The sequence below is a fragment of the Poecilia latipinna genome, unplaced genomic scaffold (assembly GCF_001443285.1).
Source record: "Poecilia latipinna isolate Pla-1442-1.1 unplaced genomic scaffold, P_latipinna-1.0 Scaffold2590, whole genome shotgun sequence".
In the NCBI taxonomy this organism is placed as follows: Eukaryota; Metazoa; Chordata; class Actinopteri; order Cyprinodontiformes; family Poeciliidae; genus Poecilia; species Poecilia latipinna.
Genome location: NW_015115206.1, coordinates 23,512 through 47,492, shown reverse-complemented (window position 1 = coordinate 47,492; position 23,981 = coordinate 23,512). Strand labels below are relative to the sequence as shown.

Sequence of the window (23,981 nt, the reverse complement as noted above, 5' to 3'; positions counted from 1 at the left end):
ATGTGCTGCGTGCGCTCGCATAAAGATGCTCCGACATAAAAGAGGGGTTTGTGGAGCTAGACCAGAAACTAGAGGCTTCCCCCATTGGAAGGATTTCATTTATTTATGTGGTCTTTGTCTGGTGGAGAATGTGGCCTTGTTGCCAGCATTCCTCTGGAAGCGCAGTTTTCTTTTGTCTTTTGATTCGTCTTCCTCCTAAAACTGTCCTCAGCAGTTTCCATCAAGTATTTGTGAAAACCTGCGGTCAGGTGTTTGCATCGCTGTGGAGGATTTCTGTTCCTCTCTTCCTGAATGTTTTAACTTGGCCACACTGGAAGGTTTTAAAGCATGAACACGTTTCATGCCATTTTGGAGCCTCTCCAATTTAAGACCAGACTTTGACTAGGCCTCTCCAGATTGCTTCTCAGCTTTAGATCATTGATTTTCTACATAAACTCAGCTGTGCATGAGTTCAAGATCACAAACTGATGGCTGGAAATTGTAGATAAGGATTTCTAGAATGCGTGGCTCCATCAGTTACGGCAAGTCGTTTGGGTCATGGAGCTGTAAAGCAGCCAAAGACAATCGTATTAAAAAAAATTACATTTTTCTCTCATCCGTCCTCATAATATTTTCCAGCCACTCCTGGGAAGTATCATCACTGCTCTGTTTTTTCTCCAATTGTAGACAAAGGCTCTAAATCATGACTTCTCCAGCAAACAGGTTCCAGAAGTTTATCTGTCCGAGAGCCAGCTTTTGTGAAAGATTGGAGACAATTTAACCCCTCAAGTACTATACTTAGCATAGTGCTATTGCTGTTTAATACAACAAATGGTGTGGATTCTTCACAGTCTTGAATTAAGCACAGCTTTCAAAGCTAGATTTATGAACTGCAACTGGAAATATTGAAAGACTGCCCAGAAAAAAAACTGTCAGAAATAACAAAGTCATGAGTTGTGAGCATAGTGTAGACGCACTTTAAACTAAAACTTTACCACCTCTGATCCATATAGATAATAAAAAGTCACCTGTTGTTGTTCCAATGCTACGCCTAAATTTTGTCACTGTTAAAGTACTGTGGTGTCATTTGCTGCGTTTCTGTTGACCTTAAAATTGCACAGTTATATTTGCTTGATGGAAATACACTAATTCCAAAAAAACCTAATTTTTTGATAAAACATTTTGGCACAAGAATGAGGCAGTTTTTCTTTTATATATTGACAAAGTTTTGTGCACATTTGTAATGGAAACACAGCATGTTTTCCCTGCTTTGTGGAGGTGCCATGCTGGAAATGGGAGGTGTAAATAAACGGAGCGTCGGTGTGAATTCAAGACGGAACCTCTAGCTGGATGTAGGCAGACAGAATCGATGGACATCACTTTTTGACATGCCTCGCCAAGTGTTTGGTGTGTTTATGGATTTAGGTGTGCACACGGAGCTGTTTGCAGAGGCGTGTATCCGGTTTTGCTCGAATGCACTCGACTATGTGAGAGCAAAGCAGAAAGCCCTGAAGATTTGCGAATGTGAGGTGTTTGCCGCCAACCCCCTCCCTCCACCTGTTCTCCCTCGTGCGGGAGTACTGAATAGTCTTTGCGGTGTTTGCATACATACATTAATACGTTGCATGCACATCAATGAATCCATTGTTATTTACCATTCTGTCACAGTGGAATACATCGAGGCAGTAGCAGAGCCGCCTGAACCCAATTACTGCTGCAGCTCTTCACCAGGCATCGCTCAATCACTCCAACCAAACTTAGTTTCTAACCCAGTTTTCATGCTCTGGAGCACAACAAAAGCTCCTCATCTTCAGGACCCCGGCGCTAATTGAGCGTCGCCTCGATTTGCGGGAGTCGTCGTCGTTTTCCGCTTTGGAGAAACAGCCTGCCGCTCCTCCCACTCTCGCCTCGTTTAAGGCTCTTTCTCCTGCCATGTAACTCCATGTTTGTAACTCCATGGCTGTGTGGCCCATCTTTAGTTCCTCGGCGTGTTTGCGTGCACTGCTGTATATCAGAGCGCAGCAGGAGCTCCATAAGGAGGCCACAGCTGTGTGTGATGTGCCCCACCAACATACAAGTGTTGGAAATGGGCTCATGGGGCTGAGCTCGCAGGGAGCCACCACTGATGCTGGCTACGCTTTAATGTTTTTATTTATGGCATAATTTTTGTAGCGTTTGCTTTCGGCATGTGGTGGAGACGTGGCTGCAGAATGCCAGCGGCTTATGTTTTATTATGATCAATATGTAATCAAAATATTACAGGAAATAACAGCTTGTAAAATAGGAATACTGGTTTTGAGCTGCTGCAAGATTAGCATCTTAACATGTAATCATAGGTAATCCAGTGTGGAAATCCAGGATTGTAGACATAAACCTCTGTGTAGATATATGGTTCTGTAACTCTTTGATGACTTCGACACAAAAAGCACAAGACTTGTTAGTGCCTGTTTCACCATGACGCTGCAAAGTCATTTTACACTTTCAGTCTCTATGGCAACTAAAAGCTCATCTTTGGTTGGTAGTTAGATGTCATTTTGTGTGGAGCAAACAGCGTATGCTGGAGTTATTACAGCCATTACAGTAAAAACAGCAGCCTGCCACTGCTGCAGCACAGTTATTTAGATCTGCTAGTGGAGTCACTGTAATATACAGTATATGATGAAACTGCACATAATGTTGGATTCATAAGATGAAATTATATATTTTTTTATCAGAGTAAAAAATTCAAAGGCCAGGCTGTAGTTGTGCAAGTATTTTTTTTTTATTATTGTTTAATTATAAAGTGGGCCTAATGCCAAAAAAAAAAAGGATTGGAAACACTTCATTTTTGGTTTTGTGCAATTGAATAAGAATTTTATGAAACAAGTTTTTAAAAACTCTGTTCATTTATCCAGGTCCATTGGTTTTACTGTAGAAATGATCAAATGCTAAAACACTCTGAAATGGCCCTTTAGACCAGCAGTAGTAAGAATATATCAAGCACATGCTAACTTCACCACTGTTGGCTAACAGTTAGCTAGTCGCAGTGTTCTCAAAATGCACAGAAAGCTTCCCTGCCTTCTGTGCCAAAGGTCTTATTTTCTGCATTAAAAAGAATAATAGAACAGAGCTGGATGCTTCCTTCCTGCTGTTTATAACAGAATACTGTTGGCTAGCCCAACAAACAAAACTACTTCCTTTCTTACTTCAAAATAAGAGCCTCAAACGAAGATGCTACATTGAATCAAGCTTAAAGCAAAAACCTTCATAACCACATTTTCTAATAATAATAGCTTATATTGACTTTACTTTATAAAGTTATGCCGGCACACTACATCGCTAGACAGAATTCGCTTTTTAATATCTACACTTATGGTATACTGCACTTCCGATATACAGTGCTAATACAGTTTTTATTTCCCTAAAAATGTCACTTGCATGTACTCCAAACCGGAACTTGACGGAGGAAACGTCGTCATGTTTTCCGTCTGGCACAGAGCCGTAGATCACATCTGCCTCGCAGCTCATCTCCGTGTCCAGATTGTAATTCTGTCCTGCAACCTGGCAGCCGGCACCAACAACAACCACAGTTCACCGCAGCCAAGAATGCAAACTGGCAGAGGGCTGATCAGGACGAACCTGAGGTGGTGACATGAAGCCTTCGCAGATGATTAAAAACTTTGGCAGAGATATTTTATGACCCAATAAATAAATGATACACTTGGATTGGTTAGCCGTAGATAAAGATAGTGTTGGGTTGTTTTCACACTCGATAGTTATTTTCAGGTGGTGTGGTTCACTTTCTAGACAGATTAGAGTTTGGTTAAAGCAGGCCAAACAGGGCTTTTGTGAATTCACAGAAGGACTTTTCTCTTGGACTTTAGCTGCTTTCTCATTCTCTTTTAGTCTGGAGCATAAGAAATCTCCAGAATTTGGCCAGGCAACATCTTCGGTGTATATGTTTTGTGTGTGTTATTGTTTCTTGAAGGCCTTACTTTGCTGTACAAAGACAGAACAATTTAGCAATGAAATTCCAAAGAAAAACCTTGAAAGGCTTTCAGAACACTTAGATAGAGGAACACTTAGAGATTTTGTTAACATCTTGTTTCTTTTAAGGAAGGCACAATGAAGATGGCTTAATGTTTGTACAGTGTGCTGTATGTAGACTGCGGGGAGGAACTGTGCATAAAGGACATGCTACTGTAAGAGTTCAACACGCCTGACTTGCTTTTCCTCAGACAGAATCTGCTCCTGAGATGAAATGTCTTTCAACAGGCCTGGCAGACTCCAGTCTGCTGAGTTTGCACCCAGTACGCCCAGAAATATGAGGCGAGTGCAGAATGTTGCTGAGTGGAGGGGTTTGCAGGCTCCCTTTTCTCCCGCTTTGCCCCTGAGCGAACCTTTTCATCTGATTCGTGTTTTTAGCACACGGTTACAACCGTGCTCCGACGTCTCCTGGTCTCGCTGCTTCGCTGAGAATCGTCCCGATACTCTCCGAGGAACGCTTGCACACCACCTTGAGTTTTTACAGGTCAAAATGACGGAGGTATGAAAATGAAGGCACTTCTCTTTTTTTCTTTTTGCTTGAAAAGATTGTGCCTTAAAGCTTTTAGGGAGTGCAGGCCTTTGAAAATGAGCTCAACATTTTTCAGACGGCACCTTCAGTTACTTTCGCCCGATCTGGCAGTTCCTCCCACACACATTCTGGTGGAGGGATCTTGAAGGGAAACGCCACGGGGAAGAAAACCACAGTTCGCGAGTGTTAACAACCGTGTTGCCGTGTCTGAATGCGCCAATCTTAGAGGGGAGCTGAGGCCGCGGCTCTCTGCAAATGATGGGTGTGAGATGTGGATTTAGATGAATTTAAGGACACAAGTTTAACTTTACGTTTCCGTTACCTCCCAAGCACAAAACTCATCCACTCCCCTCTGTTTTTTTTTATTGTTATTTTTTATTCTGCTATAATAAACAGTTCCAAAGGAGGAGCATCCACTTCCATACTTACACTAAGCTTTGTTTTATGACGGTAAATGTTCTCCGAGCTTGGCTGGTCTGTGTGTGTTTCTCCTACAAGGTTCCTATATAATGGTGCCCACATAAATAGAAGGGTTTTCATATAAAAGCTGGCCTCAGAACACATGAATAAACACAGTTACATTCCATTTCATTTGAGCCTGGAGGCTTTGGAAGACGAATCTGAAATGTGCTGTGGTCGAGGATAAACAGGCTGTTGTATTTATGTAGGATTGTTTTACTCACTACCTTCATATCTTCTAACTTTAGGCATGGTGAGGAGAAGTTTGGTTCGACTTTTATGTATAGCTAATCTGTAAAACTCATGCCCTTCATTTTGGGGTTTTGTTTTAGACTCCTTAACTCAAAGGTGACACATTTGACCGCTGCAACTTTTTACATAAGCACATTTGTAAAGATCATGTAAAGTAAGCTATGATTAATGTATTTTTGTTTTCCTTGTATCTTAATAAAAAAAACACAATGATTTTTTTCCCCCAAGATAAGTTATCAAAATCAGATAACTTATTATCTGATTTTGATTATAAGTTATCTGTGGGGATAACTTATTATCCCCCACAACACAGTTGTGGTTTCTTATATAAAACTTATCTTCCTTCTTGAGATTGTTTTTTTTTTTTTTTGTCTGATTTTCAAATGTTTATTGCAAAGCTAACCCATCCTGAGATTGTGGTGGCAGTTGATTTTTCTCTTTTTTTTCAAGCCTCTCTGACCTGAGCTGTCGTTAATTATTGATATATTTTTAATTAGTAATTTACAACAAATTAAAAATGATTTGCAAGTGACAAATTTTCAGCAGAATTTGCGATTAGCAAGATTAGCATTGTTAGCAAGGTTAGCATTACTGGCTCACAATCTGTGTGCTAAAACAGTTTCCTCTGTCCATGTTAATGCATATTATGACATAGTTGGTGTTTGAACTAAAAATAAAAAATAGGCAGTGACAGCCATTTTTAGAAAGCGTCTTTCTAAAAATTTTTCAGATTTTTGCTATTCACAGGCGAATGTTTAGCTTTGTGTTGTTCCAAATATATACAGTTTAATTTCTGGAAGTGGCAGCTAATTTCCAACGGCTAACTAGTCTTCTTTCAATAGTAGCGTCTTCCACACCAAAGAGTGTTGCAGTTAGCGCAATCTGGTTGTATTTAGCTATGGCGCGTCCACGGTTGAAATCTTAGGTTTCTGAGCTCAAATTTGTCCGATTCCTTTCACCACCTGATCGTATCGGTTTGTCTCTGCTTCCTTCAGGAAACTTGAACAGTTTAAGGGCTTGTTGTTCATTTGTCACCTCTGTATAATTGTACAGCTTTGTATTGCTCTGGCTCTTTGTGAAACACTGATGAGCCTATTTGTTTGAAGTAAAAAAAAAAAAAAAAAAGAAGCCCTTTGATGGATGAATTTGATTTCAGTTTTTATTAGAAGCCTCTGCCTCCCTCCCTCGCTGCGCCTGCTCTGTCTAATAGCTGATAAATGTAATTAGGTTTCCATCAGAGAGAGGAATAATGATCCACTGTGGCTGGACGTCTTGTGTGTTAGTGAGATAAAACTCCCTCTCAAATACTCGGGATCAAACTTGAAAGTCGGATCAATAATCTCTCCTTGTGTTCTCCTGTAATGCTCGAGTGTTTTTCGGCGGTGCTGCTCTCGTGTTGCAAAGTGGAACATTTTCGACTATTCTTTCTGAAAGGAATGAATTCCTTCCAGCCATTTTCTGCCAAGAGATTCTCTTCATGTTCATATTTTTGAAGCTTTTACTGAAAACAAAACGCTTCGACCCGAATTTTCGGACATTTGGAGGTGTTGTGCATCATGGCAACCACAAGCGTCTTTTCTCTCGTTGAGCAGAAGGACTCTGAGATAACTTTTTGTAATGCGTTTGCTGGCTCCTCCACAAAGCCCATCTGCCTCTTTTGCCCTGCCAGCGGTTCCTACCAGTTTGTCCCTCTGTGTTCCCCTACAGGCTTCGAGCTGCTGTACCAGCCCGAAGTGGTGAGGCTCTACCTTTCTCTGCTGACGGAGAGCCAGAACTACAATACCCTGGAGGCGGCTGCAGGGGCTCTGCAGAACCTCAGCGCTGGACAGTGGACTGTAAGTCCTCGGGTTGGGAGTGGTACAAAGACAAGACGCCGTGTTCAAACTGACTTTTTGCTTAATTGCACACTTTCTGCAAACTTTGATGTTGGTCGTGGCCTTTCGGTGGCGAAACTTTTTCAGCTGGAAGCACCAATTAGGGGTAAATGGCATCCCACTGCGCTTTAGCGGAGGACAGGGACGATAAAGCCCTAAATGCAGCAACGGAGCTGAGCTAAATGTTAAACTGGATGTGCGTTTTACCATAAAGGTGACTGGTAGAGAGCTAGGAGACTAAGGACAAGATAAGTTAATGGACTTTGATCAAAGAAAAAAATAAATTCCCAGGGTTTCTGCACAGTCTGGAAAACAATGGAATATGACTGAAGTATTTTCCAGGCCTAGCTAACTATCAGAAACCAAAATAAGGCATCCAAATCTTTTTCCTTCCTGTGCAATTTTGAGATGTCTACTTTGTATAATATCTGTCATAAATTAAGAGAGAACCTTCATGTTGAAGAACTCAAGAACTTAAAAGAACTGAAAAAACTGTTGAAATCCTGACATAAAAAATATGTAGGAACTTTGGATTTTTGTGAGGAAAGTGGAAATGAAATGTAACTTATTTCCCACCAAAGATAATTGTAGTGAAATTGGCAACTTTTGCACCAGCTGTAGGCGATATGAAATTAAAGTTGCATCCTGATATTTTGTGGTGCTGTTGTGATGATGATTTTAGGTAACTGTATGGCTGCGACTGCATTACAGAGCAATAATAGCCCCACAAACACAAAAACTGCTCCTGAGAAACATTTAAAATTATAACCATTTATGAGTGTGATTTGTATCACTACACTTCACACAGTATTTAATCATTTTTTTCAAATTTATTGATATTCATTCACACCATCATTGAGCAAACTGTGGATAAAATCCTAAAACTAACAATCCCAACAATGTGAACAGTTTTGGCAGAGGGTATCGCTACTTGGAATTTACAGTGACAACAATAAATCCAAATTCTTACCATAAGAAATTTATCTTGATAAATAATAAACCATACAATAAATCCCAAGTCCTATTTTGCAGGCCCAGTCTATGAAGAGGAAAACATAAAAAAAGAAAACGGTGCAATCTACCTCAGGACTTCCCATCTGGTTGAAGTGATGTGATTAGATAACAGCCGTAGCCCTCACTCATTCCCAGGGCTTTCTGCGCTGGATGAGGAGAGTGGCTCTCCAGCAGCAGTCAGGTAGTCACTCCAATCAGAGCGGTTGTGGAGCCGCTGAGCAAGAGGCTGCAGTAAATTATTATTGTGGAAAGGCTGGCTGTCGAATGTTACGCTAGGCACCTCAGGCGAGAGCGGTCACCTGCGCGCCTCGGCAGACGGGTCGCACTCAGCCTGCCGGGGCGTCGGCGCCGGACTGCCTCTCTTCAGCAGACTGCCTTCCTCCATCCTTCGCTTTGAGCTCCAAAAATTCCTCGAGTTCTCCAGGATTTGAACTTTATGTTCCTGTGGAATGTTCTCAGTTTTGACACAATTTGGTATTGACTTGCAGTTAAGATATACATTGGCTTCCTGTTGAATTAACCGCAATAATAGCTGTTTTGTTTTTTTGTTTTTTTTCCCTAATAGCACGTTGGAGTCTCTGACGCACTGTTGTTAACACAACACATCCTGATCCTTGAGAGAATATCAGAGATTTTCAACTACACTCATTCCCCGATTTTTTTTCTTTTTTTCCCCTCCTTTTCTCTCATGTTTTCCACAGCTCACTACTGCCACCTGGTGGCTCAGGCATTCCCATTCTCTGCCTAATTGCATCTCTTGGGGTAGCAAAGACCTCTTTTATGTCAGAGTTAATGTTTCATGCTACAAAAAACAAGAAGTAAAATCCAGTGATGTTTAAATTCAGACAAATTAAAGCGCGTGTCCGTTCAGAGCCCCGCTGCGCGGTGAGTTGAGCAGAAGGAGAAGCCAGACTGGCAGCTGCAGAGTGAGTGATGTGGAGTGTTTGTGTAAAGATTACACCCCTGATGTCTTCCAGTGGTCCAACTACATCCGAGCCACAGTGCGGAAGGAGAAAGGTCTCCCCATCCTGGTGGAGCTGCTGCGCTCCGACTCTGACAAGGTGGTCCGAGCCGTGGCCATCGCTCTGCGCAACCTTTCCATCGACCGACGCAACAAGGATCTAATAGGTATGGAGGATTTGTTGCGTCAGGTGCATTGAGACCGTGTGGGCGTATTCTCCTTCATGTTAAGATCGAAAGACCACGCTGGACACACCTTAAGATTTAATCATGATTTGGAATGAATTCGTCTTCACCGTTTTGCTTCAAAAACCCCTTCACCTCACAGGAAGTTACGCCATGCGGGACCTCGTCAGCAACCTGCCCAGCGGCCAGCAGCGACCGGCCAAGAACCTGGAGGAGGACACCGTGGTCGCCATCCTCAACACAATTCACGAGATCGTGACGGACAGCTCGGAAAACGCTCGCTCCCTCATCCAGGCCCAGGCCATCGAGAAGCTGGTCGCCATCAACAGGACCAGGTGAAGATTTACGAAATACTAATACCATTAGTACATTGAAAAGTGGGATATAGCAGCTTCCACAAATAAGAACCTATAAAGTTGCTGTGTGTTTATAGGACAATACTTTGCAGAAGTACTTCTGCAAAAGGCTAGCAAGAAGAACATGTTAGTCTTAATCACTCGTTCTTATCCCATAGTTTCTTAGTTTGATTTAAGTCTGGACTGTTGGATAGTTCTAGCACATCAATGTGGCTCAAGATGCTATTTTATGTTTGAATAACTTTGGCTATAGCCTAACTCCTTTTAGCATGACTTGCACGCATTGATGGCCAGCGTTCCATCAGATCGGTTTTTTGACGTGAAGATTAACCCCCAAAGATGAGCGCCTTTGTCGTCCATCGCTGTTGTTTGCAGATGTCGCTTTTTCGTCAGATTTACAAACATACCAGAAACATGCCAACGCTTGGAACTTTCCTATGTGGGGGGAAAAAAAAAAAAGGTTTAAATTGCATTAAACTTTTTAACACGTTAAAGCCTGTGGGGTTAATTATCAAAATGAATGTGTTAAAGTGCTAACGCTAACTATATCGTGTTGTTGTAGATGGAGCTCAGTGCACTTTTTCACTTTTTTATTTCTGTAAAAATGTTTCAAAACCATGCGTTGTTTTTTTGTCCACTTCATAATTATCCACTGATATGTGGGACCAAATGTAAGAGTGCAAATTCTTACCTAGCATTTTTTTGTCTAGTTTCTAGTGCAAATAACAGTTTAAAATAAGACAAAACTAACTGACAAGCAACTTTTAAGAAAAATATAGGAGCTTGTTTTTAGCCAAAAATCACCAGCTCCACTGGCAGATTTTTTCACTTACGTTATGGGAAAAATGTCTTGTTACAAGTGGAACTAGTATCGCTTCTTTTAATCCATATTAAAGTATTATTGTCTTAAAACAGCCTTCTGTATCTTGCAAAAAGACATTTCTTGAAAGTTGTGTTTGAAAGCGCACTGAGATATTTACACTGGAAACTGGACATGAATACTTGAAAAGATTTCATGTGTTTGTATTGTGCAAGGCACAGACGATCACACTGAGCCAGACTCGGAGAGAGTGTGTTTATTTAAGCCAATCACGTAGGAGTTTGTGTATGAAAGAGACGTCAGATGCGTGATAATTCTAGCCGGGTCTTGAAAACTAGTTGCATCAGGAGCTTTTCATTAGCATTCATGGAGGATAACATAGCTCATCTCTAATAGTTAAGACTCTGCCTTTCACACTGTGGATAGTGTGAGCCTGCACACATTTCTACCTACCACAAATTATTTAACAGGCATTTACCTCTGGAGGCAAAGTTCTCGGTGGTGGAGCTTTGAATCTGCAGATTTCAGGCTGGTTCTGAACACTAGAGGACTGACCTACCCCACGATACCCTCTTCTTTTACCAGCCCTGCTCAAAGACCTAATATTGCGTTAGGACGTTTTGATCATATTGGCAGCTGCTAACCACCGCGAATACACATTGTTCTGTCTCGGAACAATAAAAGCTTGGGTTTCTGTTTGGCCTCCTGAGGTCAGCTTTCTTTGATGCGAGCCACCCTCCAAACCACTTTTTAATTAATACCGCAGGCTCAGAGGTAACTAATGAAAGGAAACGTGCCCTCATCTGGTTATGAATGAAAAACAAAAGCGGAGCCCGAAGCCAGGCGTGGAGGCAGAGCCTTTTGAATAAAGAGATTGATCGCAGCCGCACAGGATCCATCACAGCGACTGTCACCGTCAGGGGAGACAGGGGAGTTTCGATCGGCTTTCTTGCTCTTGTAATTCCTCATTTGTCCACTGCTTTTATTTGTCTCACCCTCAGCCAATCGGCTCGCGAAACAAAAGCGGCGTCGCACGTCCTGCAGACGGTGTGGAGCTACAAGGAGCTGAGGAACGCTTTGACTAAGGACGGTTGGAACAAGAGCCACTTCCAGGTACCCGACTTTACTTTGGCGCAAGTTTTACTTCCTGCTCTGCACTGGAAGAAAGTTAGCGGTTAGGTAGCAAAACTTAACCTAACGTGGGTAACGTAAATTTATATACATATTCTTTATACATCATTCAGGACTTCAATGATGTATAAAGTTATGACGGAAAATAGAGTTGCCCTATTTTTCATATCAGTCAATTGATACTTAAAAACAGAAAGGAAAAAATATCTACTTCTTAGATGGCAGTCGTGGTTTTGGATCTAATAGAAATGAAGAGACTACACGGTACACGTCCCTGACCTTTAAATTGTAAATGGACTGAACCTGAAAAGCTTTATCTGATTTTTACTTGCACACAGTAGAAGTTGATGGAAGTGACTGTAATTTATGCTTTTATCAACAAAAATTTGGGGAGTTCTTAGTTTGGATCCAGCAAATCAGTAGGAAAAAAAACTTTAAACTTTCAGTGTTTTATCTGCCAGTCACTGATCAGAGCCGATTTGGGGAAATCAAACCGGGATTGTGATGAATCTCTAACGCTCAGCATTAATAGAGCTGACTGTCACTATCATTGATGCCCACACCTGATTACAATCCTATCAGCCAAGATCCTACACCTAAAGAGTTATTTAGCAAAACATGACATTTTTAGCACTTTATTTGCTCTCATCAATTCATAGAATAATTACTAGTATGTCCTTCAAAGCTACAATCTGCATAAATTTGTTTAAAAAGCAGCATGACATTGCTTGCTTCGTCTCTTTTACTCAGCCCACTGTGACGGCCACACCTAAAGCTACCAAGAACGGCAAACCAGGTTATGATGACACCACTCTGCCACTGATGGAGAAGAACCAAGGTCTGTGTGTGTGTGTGTGTGTGTGTGTGTGTGTGTGTGTGTGTGTGTGTGTGTGTGTGTGTGTGTGTGTGTGTGTGTGTGTGTGTGTGTGTGCGTGTGCGTGTGTGCGTGCGTGTGTGTCTAGCTATACTACTTTGGATCATTTCTGACATGCTAACCTTCTGAAGACCGACGGGCTTCATGGGGACCAAAATCACGTTCTGGTATTGTAGACGACCTTGTTCAGAGTTAGGGGTCAGAGGTTTGGGTTAAAAGGTAAGGTGGAAATTAGGTTTTGGTTAAGGTTATGGACAGGTATAGACTAGTATTAGTTGGGCTGGGGGGAAATGTCTGTGTTACGTATAAAAGCAATTACTAAAATGAATGGAAGTCGATACAAAGTCTTAATGTGGGTAAGAAGGGGCTTCAGGTTGGTTTTAGTGGAAAGAATTGGAAATGTTCTCGAGAAGAATGTACATTTTAAGGCCAAAACTGAACTTTTTTCTGCTATTATCAGAAAATCTTATTTGCTCACCAAAAAAATTAGTTTTGCTTAACCACAATTACAAATTCAATCACATAGTAAAATGATATTTTTAAGAAAGATTGAAAAGGTCTCATAAGAATCGTGTTTTAACTCCGTGCTTTGCTGAATATTGTAGGAGCCAAAATGCCATTGCAGTAATTTACTTCAGCTCAGTTAGTGGCAGCCCTGCCTGTAAATAAATTAAACATCTTTTTGACTGAAATGCCAGTAGCAAAGCAACAGATTACCATCCCACATTTTGGCAGCTTGCTGTTTTACTCTTTGCATCCATTCGGTGACACTCGCGTCTTCACACTCTCTGTTTGCATTCTTTGGTTTGTGGCCAAACATCATCACCCTGGAAAGCTCCAGCATTTTGCCTCTGCTGCTCTGTTTGTTTACATCTTTGCTCCAAATGGCACGAATTGTTTTCAGGCACCATTTGTCTGAGAGGTGTCGCATCACTGTGCACATTGTGCCACTGGTGACAGGACACTTTTAGAGAAGCTGGGTTTAGGTAAGAGCCAGGTTATACGATAGCCCTCAGACAAAAAGGGAACTGTCTTTCTACTAATCTTTCTCCAGCATCCGATACTTCCGGCATCGATACATTGTCCGATACTCGATACTGCAGCACCGTTAAGGCCTCAGGAACAGCGCGCTTTGATGAGTTTAGGAAAGGAATCTGTTTGCTGTGTTTTACATATGTTACAGTCACAGTTGAATACGTTTTGAGAAATCCGTCATACTATTACGACGATATCATTCTTCATTACAGTTCTACAAAAAGTAATCCTTCTGTTTCATAAACTTTGTGTTTTGCATGGAATGTGATAAAACCTAACGAGTGTTTCAGCTGTGCTCTCCCACACTCATCTAGCATTTCAGACTCCAAAGTAAACCATATGACAGACAGATGGGGAGATGCATCAACCAAACTGGCTTCTCTTTCACCATAAACATCTTTGTTTTTTAACTGTCTTTAGCATCTTATAATAGCAATTGGTTAGCACGGCTAGTACGGTGAAAACAGCAGTCTGTGTGTTCCTGTAGAAAATATAACTCCTTACCTTCACGCTGTGACTACCTAAAGGTTGCTAACATTTCTGAATCTCCATGTTCCATAACAAACAGAGGTTACTTTGTTTAGTGTGCTGACACGTCTTGGTATGTTGCATAAAACACAATTTCTCATTAAATCGTCTCGAACGTCTGTGTTCTTCCTCTGCTGTAAGCACTTTGCTAATCCTTAAAAAAAATATGCAACTTTGAGTCCCCTTTGCTCAGTAACGACTTCCAGATGGAAGCCCTCCATGGTTAGCAGATCCATTTTGTGGCACCTGGGTATGTCGTGTTAACGAATCATAAAAGAGATCAAATTTTTTGCCGTTCCGACATCGGTCCCTGGTGAGGGCTGATCAAGCTGAAAGGCATCCGACTCGAGTCAACAGGTGATTCCTCAATCTGTCTCTAGAAATGGATTTTCCATAAACAACCTGGTGTGCACTTTGTTAGTTTTCAGTGTAAAAATGACTGGTGTAAAACAATTTGACAAACTATTGACTGTAACGCCAAAGTCCGACGATGGAAAATTGATTAGGGTTTGACCCAAAATAGCCCGAGTGTTTTCCGAACACAGACATACCATCTGTTTTGTGTTCAGCGTTCCATTACCTCAAACTGTGAGTGTGGACGCATGTGTAATCTTCTTGTTTATGTTGGAAAACCTTTCCAGTAAGTAAAGGGAAAAAAGCTTTGTCTCTGTGTCTTGGAAATCTTTAAACAAATGACACCAGTCGGAGGAATGAGCTGACCACGGTTCTCTGATCTCATCAGACGGCTACTCCACCATTGACCAGAGGGACAAGGACTGCAAATACAAAACAGACGACGGGTCGGCGGACCTGACAGAACGGGAACCATTAAAGGTACGCACAAGCCTCCTCTCGTCTCCAACAATGATATCGCACAGAAATATTGCCCCTTTTCCTCTGCCCATGTGTCTCTCCGTTCTTTCTACGGTGGTCCTCATTAGAAGCTCTTAATTCTATCGACTCTTCAAACAGGCTGGAAAGTCATCATCCTTGGTTAACGCTGCCACCGCAGCTCAGTGCTGCGGACGCCCTCAGATCTCTGAGACACCAGTTAATTGCCCGTAAGCTTTTGGAGTTCATAAAGCAATTAATCTGGGGCTGATTAAAAGAACCGCCAACAAGCATGCTGTCCTGGAGACGAGCCTTGTTACAGAAACGAGCGCGCCGGCAAACTGTCGAGAGGTCGTCTGCTGATTATGCAGCCGGAGCTTGTTTATTGTCGGGCAGAGCGAGAGGATTATGGCCGCGGAGGACGGCCGACATGTCGGATGACTTTCAAGTACTTTTTGGCTGTTTAGTTTTCATCTAGTTAAGTGTGTGATGGATGAGATTGGCCTTGTGGGAAAATGAAAAGTCTGCCTGCGTCAGTTCATCTTATACATAAATTAAGGTTCCTGTATTTACTTCTGAGGGAAGGTTTTAGGTAATTCTGAGTCGTATTAGAAGTTAGTTGCACGTGTTTACTGGAAAAAAAAAAAAAAAAAAAAAAGAGCTAAACATTTTTTTGGTGAGAGCTTACTGATATTAATATATATGTTTTATGAGGTTTAGAAAGAAAGTGCATCCTTTTCCGTTCTGCCTGACCTCAGATGACTTATCTTACATGCGCTCTGGTGAAAAACTATCTACTTCCACCACAGTGGGTTTTGGATTTGATTATTAGTTAGATATGATGTTTACATTGATTGTTCACAACCTCACGGCATCATATCAAGGCTCGTCATCAGGCGTGCGCAGCTGCGTCTGTCTTCTCACAGACTTTGAGACTAGAATGGTGAGAAACTAGAGGCTTTTTCAGCAAAAACCAGTGATGTCACAGGTGCATACTTTACTGAAACTCAACTATGAGCTAAAAATAGCCTTAAAGCAAAATGAATGGTGGTGCAGTTGTCCTGTTGACCTTTTGCAACTGTGTCACCTAATCAATCTTAGGTTTTAATGATGCATTCAAACTGATTGCAGGATGGAATGATTGCGCAACCAATATCTGTGGTAATTCCCAATAATCCACCAGGATCAAGCTTGTACACAAAAGCTTCTACATACTGAAATATATGCACTTTAATTTGTGCTTTAACGCTCCTTTTCAAATAGTCACCAAAGAAATCAGGCATTTTTTGTAGACATAAACGAACGTCTGGCATAACTCTGCCATGTTTGAAATCTTGTCTAATGAAAAATAATAGATTGCATCGAAGCTGGTTGGTTTTATGGCACAAACCAGACTTTTAATAAATATTATCCACCTGCTTTATCAATGCTAATACCAGTTTTGATGTGGGGGGGCCTTAGCATGACACCCAGACTGCCATGCTCAACAGTTGGGGTAGTGTTGAGCTTCACCTTGACTCCTGCAAACATTCTTCTTGTTACTGTGTCCAAACAGCTCCATATGCATCACTGACTATGTATATATACATATTTTTGTTTTACAGTTGGTAGAAAACTTTGTTCCTCCTAAAGCTTAAACCAGTTTCTCCAAGATATTGCAAAGTTGTTTTTTTTTGTTTGTTTTTTTGTCATTGCTGTGGCGTAAAATTGCTTTACAGAGAAGCAATTTGTTCTTTGACTTGATCCTCGACCTGCTTTGAATTCAGCTTCTGTCTGTTGATTTGTATGTTTTGTTTTGCTGTTTTCTGATTTCTTCTCTCCAAAGCTCTCCTTCTGGCAGGAAACTAACTCTGATGCATGTCTGTTTTTAAGCCTTTATATAAAATGTACTGATCTCTTGTTTTTGTTTTTTTTTGTTTTTGTTTTTTTGCTTTTTGTTTTTCCTAACTCGCCCTCCCCATGGCGACAGAATGACACAAATAGGAAACACTATATCAGGAGTAACAGGCCTGCAGTCAGTCTGGTGGACGCTTGTGATGTTAAACCTCAGCCTGTTGACTCCTGGGTATAAGTGCATGCATGGTAGGTCCCTGAAAAATCAAAAGTACAAACTAAAGCACTACGCTGCACCTTCTAGATTTGATCCTTACACCATTTTCATCCCACCAAGTTCATGATTTCATCCCCCCCACCCCCTTTCCTCACCTCTCACTGCAACATGTAGAATATTTTATTTTGTCTTTGATCAGCTAGCTTAAACATCCTTCTGCACTGCTCACTGAAAACAGACTCCAGATCAGCTGACACTCAACTTTTATGAGACCCATTAAGCAACAGCAATCCCTGAATCAGTTCAAAATGATCAGATCCAGTGACATAGAAAGGCTAAAAAGCTGGTTCTGTTGTGGAGACGACTGGAACATCTGCAGATTATTGTGCAGAGAAGGATTCTTGAGAAAAAAATCAAGAAAATTCGTCTAGACAAAGCTTAGCATCCTCTTCATGAGACTGCTAGACAACAATAGTACTTGTGTTTCCATTCACCTTTAAATTGCACAAATTGGAATTCTGAAAATAAATTTGCTTAATGGGAACCCTTGCAATTTTGAAAAAACTTTATTCAGTAAAATGGTTTTTGCACCAACATGACATGGTTTTCTGGCTAATCTAAAATAATTTATTTGGGAAAACTATTTTTTTTCGCATCACACGAGTCATTTGATCAACAACCGGATGTTACTACTGGGGGAAAAGATGAAGAAGACAACAGGAAGTGGTACAAGTATGATGGAGAAGGATGTTTTCTTAATGACTTATTGTGTGAACAAACTTGTAGTTAAATTTACGTGTAATTTTAACTGCATTTGTTATTTTACGGAAACTCCTCGATTGCAAAATTGTGTTTATTATAAATTTTTTAGGCATAAAAGTGTATTCTCATAGTATTATAACTTTATTCTCATGATTTTATGACTTATCCAATTTTTTTTTATTTGTATCACCCAAATATCTTATAAGCTAGCGTTATTTAAAAACAGAAATAGTCGAACAGACACTAAATTCATCCAATCAAATGCGGCTTTTGAGATGACATTCTCATCCAATCGCGTCGCTCTTCAGTTTGTTCATCCATTCAGACACGGTCCTTGAGAAACGCCATGCTTGTTTTGGTCACTCGTCCAGTCAGAAACATCGACTTCTTCTTCTCCTACATCCCAAAGCCTGCAGCGCAATACAACCAACATTGGCCTTGTAAATACTCCAGCAGACCTCTCTTCTCTGTTTCACTCACCAAGCATTGACAGAGTTTGGTCTCTGTCTACAATTGGACTCCGCCTCCCTCATTGAAATGTACGCCCAGCGTCTCACTCTCCCGACGGCCTCTGCTGAACCGGCGATAGAGAGAGGGGAGTCATGGAGTCATTCTTCTTCTTTCTGTAGAGATCCTCCAGGGCACTCGGGTGGCTCTTAATGAAAGTCTCCTGGGAGAACCATCCAGATATGCGCAGGAAGCCCTGCCTGTCTGCAAAAAAAAGAAAAATCAAAGTGGTACAAAATGAGTTTCTCAAGGTTGCCAGCTGATCAGGGTTTGACCTCTGCTTTTCTCGTTGTTTCATCAGCAGCGTGCCTCTCCTCCTGCCTCCTCATCCTGATTTCCGTCCTCTTATCAGCCGTCATTCATTCAGTTCTTTGTTCCCATACATTGTGCTGTCATAGTAGCTCATACAGTAAAGTCGCATGTTTGTTTTTATATTTTGTTCCTCTTCTTAGAAAAAAAAAAAAAGAAAGGTAAGTTGTGTTCTCGCAGGATTTCATCCAGAACATGAAGCATCTGTTCAGCCATCTTTGGCTCTCATCTGCACTGCCAAGGCCGAATCAATAACAGTGATGACTTTTAAAGGGCTTATATCAACATTTCAGTGATAATGGGGCTTTCATCTTGCTCTAGTTGTATTAATTTCAACGAGTAAAATAGAGAACAATTTGGGGGGGGGATGGGAAACGATGTCAGCGGAGAATTTGGTTGAAAGTTGCGACAAGTTGATGTGATCAGTTCTTTAGTTGGATATAGGAATTCAAAATCCAAAACAGGAGCTCGCATTTTATTTTTGATCTCAGTTGAAACACTACGCTGTATTCAGTTTCATACTGTTCAGCAATGTGAAAGCAAGAGAAGTGAACAAATATTGAATATAAAGTCAACGTAGATTTTTTTCTCCTTTTGATTGAAGTCTCTTTACTGTAATTGAACCCTGGGTATAATCATACAGTTATTTTGTATAAAAACTCCATGCTTCTATTCTTTCCTATGAATATCTCCGTCACCATGCTGTAAGACTGTCCTCGTTTGACCTTAATCTTAAAATTCAAAATAATCGTAACACAGACGATCAACAAACTGGAACGGTTCTATTCCGACTGTATTTTTAGCATTTTCCTGATTGTTCTCCATAGAAGAAGAGCAGCTGTTGTCACTGCGCATTTATGGCTCATCAGAAAGACTAAATATGTCACTAAATTATATTAGACAGACTGGGGCAGTCTGGAGAATCTGTTGGGAAAGTAATAGAGCTCACTCCTTTTTCTTTGTACTACATCACAACCATTCAACATATTAAGATCTTTTTTTTTTTGTCAAGAAAACAGTCTCAAGTGCTCACTGCAACACAAAATATGATGATATCTGCCCTTTAAGTAATCTGAGTTACTGTGGCATATATGCGTCATTATCCACACAATATAAATGAAGCGGCCTGGATTTATTTTGGAAGGAAACTCTCATTTTCTTGTTCTTTCTTGTTCTAATATTTGTTTTCCTTTCTCCGTGTGCTTCAGGCTTAAGACAGCAAATAGTGCGACATCCCCAGCTACAAGAGGATCTCTCATATCACCACTGCCATTTCACGGGAGCTCATTTTTGGAGAGGGACTTTGTACAGAGAAAAGGATTTCAAACAAATATGGCCATAACAGAGACTACCCAGTAGCAGTCGAATTTTTCAGAAGATGAAAAAAAATAAGATATATATATATAAAAGTGTAATGACACTTCCTACTCTGTCATATCTACATTCCTCGACATCATGTGAATTTTCCAGTGTGGACTCTTGCTCTGAGAGTGAATTTCGATGGAGGCCGATGGGGGCGCGACGGGAAGAAGAGGAAAAGTAAAGCGGAACAGAGGGAAAAGGAACGTGCAATGAAAGGATACAGGAAAAGGACGCTCCTTTTTTCTACTTTTTCTTTTTGGTGTGGTTAAGGGAGTTTTGGAGAATATAGATTTGTTTGATTTTGGTACGTCGTTGTGATCAGAGTTGGGGAAAGAGAGCAGAGAGAAACAAAAGGAGGTAACCGAATCTGAGAGGAGCCATAGCATTGTAGAGGAAAAGAGTAAAGAGTCAGTCCTCATGCACTAAAATAATAAGAAAAAATAATCCATCTGGGTTCACTGTGTTTTGTTTTGTTTTGTTTTTTTTGTTTTTTTGCTTTTTTTTAATACAAAAAGAACAACCCCCCCAAAAAACAGGATTGCTTTTACTTCAGAATTGTGCATCAGGTGATCGGTGTCCATGTTTTGTAGTCAAGAACCTGCAAGTTGGGATCTGGGGAGAAGAGAAGTGACATTCTGAGCAAGACTGGAGTTTCATCCTCCACACGGAAAACTCAAACGGTTCCAAAACCAAATCGGAGGAGAGTCTCTTTCGTCCTGTTCGAGCTTCACGGCTTCCCGTGTGACACTCTCAGGTTGCGTAGCGGCGCGACGCGTTTCCCGGCCGGTTGCTGTTCCGTCAGTGTTGTGTATCGGAGAGGATTCAAGGCATTATGTTTATAAATGGATCTGTGTTTCTGAGGAGAAGCAGACTGTAAAAAAACAAACAAAAAAAAGAAAACAGTAATAATAATGAGGATTTGTCTAAAATCATTTATGTTGGATTTTATATAACTGTATATTAGAGTCAGACAAACAGAAAACTTAAAAAAAAAAAAAAAAAAAAAAAAGGAAAAATTGTGATTAAGAAAATCAGATTTCTTACCTGTATATTAATATCACCTTGTTTGGAAAGCACATTTCATTTGATGAAGGCTCACTGTTGTTTGTAAACAAGAAATAACTCTCTTGCATAACTTAAACGTGTGTCAAAGCGTCGTCGAGCTGCACCGGCGATCACCTATTTATATTTTGTATTTGTGGGAAGAGGGTTACAGGAAGGAAAATGAATCTGGATCCATGTTCTGTGGCAGCTCCTGTGTCTTCAAAACAGGAACAAGAGATGATTTTTAATTTTTAGAAAAAGTATATATATATATATATATCTATCTTCCTCATGCGTTTGTACGTGATTCGATTGCCACCAACTCACCTAATCTGCTGCATCTTAAAGGAAATGATCCAGTAGTGAGCATGAAGATGTTTATATTCTATTCTTTTCTTTTCCAAGTGCCAGTTTTCTTTTCGTCGTGGCGTCATTTGGATGTTACTTAATCCGCTCGTGCAGGAAGACGGCTGGAGACGAGAAGGACAGCGCTGTAAATTAAAGATGGGGTCTTATAGTATATATATATTTTTTACAGTCGAGATGCAGAATCGTTGTTGCCATTGCAGAGAAGTCGAACCCCATCTGGTTTCCATGCGTCTGTCACTCAAGGCGAACGGCATGTGCCTGCGTTCAAGTCCGAGTTGATTTTTGATTCCTTCTTTTCTTTTTTTTTTTGTTTGTGACGTATGTGACTTTGTAAAGCTTGCATATTTTACAGTGTTTACAAAGATGTACGTTGTGGTTTAAAAAAAAAAAAAATCAATGGAGTTTTAAAAATGAATCGTTCCTGTATGTTAAAACCCAGATTTATAGAAGGAAAAAAAAAAAGAAATGTCGTCATAACCCGAACAACCCCTCCTGTGTGTCGTCAGACGTGTGTGCTTTCATCGGACAAAGTCCCACGTCGACCGTCTCCTCCTTCTCGAATGCACTACCACAACCAAAGGATCGGGAGTTGTGCTCATCATTTCTAAAGTAATAAAGGGCTCTCGGTTGTGTGAATGTGCAGCCCGCCCCCAACAGTTGTACATTCGCAGAACGCAGAGCCACGCGACTGTGCCGTTTAAAACCCACGGACACAAGCACACACACGCACACAAACACGCGGAATCAAGACAAACCTACCTGTGTAGATACAACCGATTCAAGACCGTGAAACTAAAGTAACTGAGTAGCAGATGTGTTTGTACCTATCATGTGCCTTAATCTTTTCCATGCTAGATAAAGAGAACTGTGTTTTATATAACTCTCATTCCACAAATTCCCTTTCCTTCCCACAACCCCTAGTGTCAGACCCCCAACCCTCCCTGACCACCGCCATTCAGCTCATCAATCCATCCATCAATCCATCCATCCATCCATCCATCCATCCAGGCCCCTCTACCCCAGCTTCCACCTCACTGTCCCCCTCCTAAGTAGTTTAGACTGTTGGCGGGTTGCTGCCTTGATTTACATTGTAATATAAACTTTTAATGAGGTAGAGAGCATTTGACAAATGGGTTTGATTTCCTAGAGAAGTAAAGCCGTCGGAGCTTTCGTAGCGAGCAGGAGCGATGCCACAGTGACAGAATGTAATATGTTAATTTTACTAATACCCAGAGGCAAATATTACGCTTGTCAAACATAATGGAAAAATACTGGTTTGTAGAGTATAAATTTGGTGTGTTTTCAATAAATCATGCCTGGAAATTAAGGGTCATCTGGTTTTGTGTCTTATTTGCTTACAGTCCAAGCCAATCTCTCTGCACTTTAAAGGGCCAACGTTGTGTAAAATCGACTTTTTAGATCTTAACGTCATCCTATGGTGTTATTCCTTCATCAAAAACAAACCTATAGCGATGCCTTCATTCTCTCATCCATGTTTGAGAAATCCCTTAATCTACCATGGCAACGATTCAGCTGTGCAAAACACCTGAGTGGATCTAGTGCCACCTTAGAGACGGTTTCCAAGCCTCTCCAGGACCTGCCTCACAGAGCAGCCCTCTTCCCATGACTCCCCAACTCTGCTCCTTCAGACTAACCAGCAGCAGCTAGCCAACACCTGGTGGAACTGCACATCTGCTGAGCTACTTCCCAATGCAACGCTAGTAAAAACCTTAAAGGGTTAACAGAGGAGCGAGTTGTGATGACTTCCTGAAGGCGGAGTTTCAGAGCTAGTAGGAGAGAGGCCCAATTTCCAGGTGTAAAATTACAAAGTCAAATTTCTTTTAAGTCATGTTTGACATATACAACCTATTTATAACAAATAAAGGTAACATATTTGTTGTGAATATGCTGTGCCTGAAAAATACATACTGCCCCTTTAAAGTGGGGTAAAGTGTGTTTTCTTCCTCCTATGGTTTTTCCTCCACCACATTTTTTCAGGCAAGTCTCCTTGGGTGTCGAGAATGTGGTTTGATTTAGCCACGAATGCAAAACTACAGGCTCCATCAAGCAGTGGCGGTTTCCGATATTGGCGAAATGGGCAACCAACCAGGGTGGCATGAGCGAAAAGGTGGTTGACCCAGGGTGCCAAACAGGTTAGGACTATCCCTGCCACCAAGTGAGCAACTCAACAACAGAAAAAGTACATCAGACCTTTATGGAAGAGTGGCAAGAAGAAAGACACACTTAGTCTGGTTTGCAGTTTGTCCAGAGTGATGTAGACACAGAAAAAGGTGTTTTAGTAAAATGAGACCATAATCCTAAAAACAGCCCTAAAAATACAGCCAGGACTGTGCTGTACTATAATCTTAACTGTGCTGTTCTCATTTAGCTTTAAGGAGAACATCGTCATAATTAATAGTAATAAATGCCTGTCTCATACACAATGTGTTTCACAGTGAATTAAGCTACTGAAAAAAAAATGTTCCTTTGAAATTTATGGACCTGTAGTTGTGGTCAATGATTTGTGAATTCTAGATGTTTTGGCCTTCCTTTTAAGTTTTGCTAAAATCTGACAGACAACTAGTGAATACCGTGAACCTCCAGCAAACTTGTCACAAAAACGGTATGGTCTAGAAACCAACAGATCTCGTGTTACCCACAATCTAATACACTTACATACGACAAGGAATTGTTTTCATTTATGTAGAAATAACGAATTACTAT

The 23,981-nt window shown here is 41.0% G+C and overlaps 1 protein-coding gene and 1 long non-coding RNA gene across 5 annotated transcripts in view; one reads left to right on the top strand and one right to left on the bottom strand.

The window, feature by feature from the left end:
* LOC106938432 (armadillo repeat protein deleted in velo-cardio-facial syndrome homolog) overlaps positions 1-20,867 on the top strand; it is a 39,991-nt gene extending 19,124 nt beyond the window's left edge. For 3 of the 4 annotated variants that reach the window (XM_015020474.1, XM_015020473.1, XM_015020472.1), the window contains 8 exons: positions 6,953-7,080; positions 9,111-9,261; positions 9,422-9,614; positions 11,457-11,568; positions 12,337-12,424; positions 14,766-14,857; positions 16,824-16,936; positions 19,691-20,867. In XM_015020474.1, coding sequence (XP_014875960.1) covers positions 6,953-7,080; positions 9,111-9,261; positions 9,422-9,614; positions 11,457-11,568; positions 12,337-12,424; positions 14,766-14,857; positions 16,824-16,925 — 866 coding nt within the window. In that variant the 3' untranslated portion in view covers positions 16,926-16,936; positions 19,691-20,867. The remainder of the gene's footprint in view (positions 1-6,952; positions 7,081-9,110; positions 9,262-9,421; positions 9,615-11,456; positions 11,569-12,336; positions 12,425-14,765; positions 14,858-16,823; positions 16,937-19,690) is intronic. The other variant, XM_015020475.1, reaches the window with a different exon arrangement.
* LOC106938433 (uncharacterized) lies at positions 8,376-22,717 on the bottom strand. Its single transcript, XR_001422618.1, has 3 exons — positions 22,170-22,717; positions 14,747-14,752; positions 8,376-8,386 (listed from the first exon to the last, which is right to left on the bottom strand). It is a non-coding gene; the product is annotated as an uncharacterized LOC106938433 (long non-coding RNA).
* Between the last annotated feature and the right edge of the window lie 1,264 nt (positions 22,718-23,981).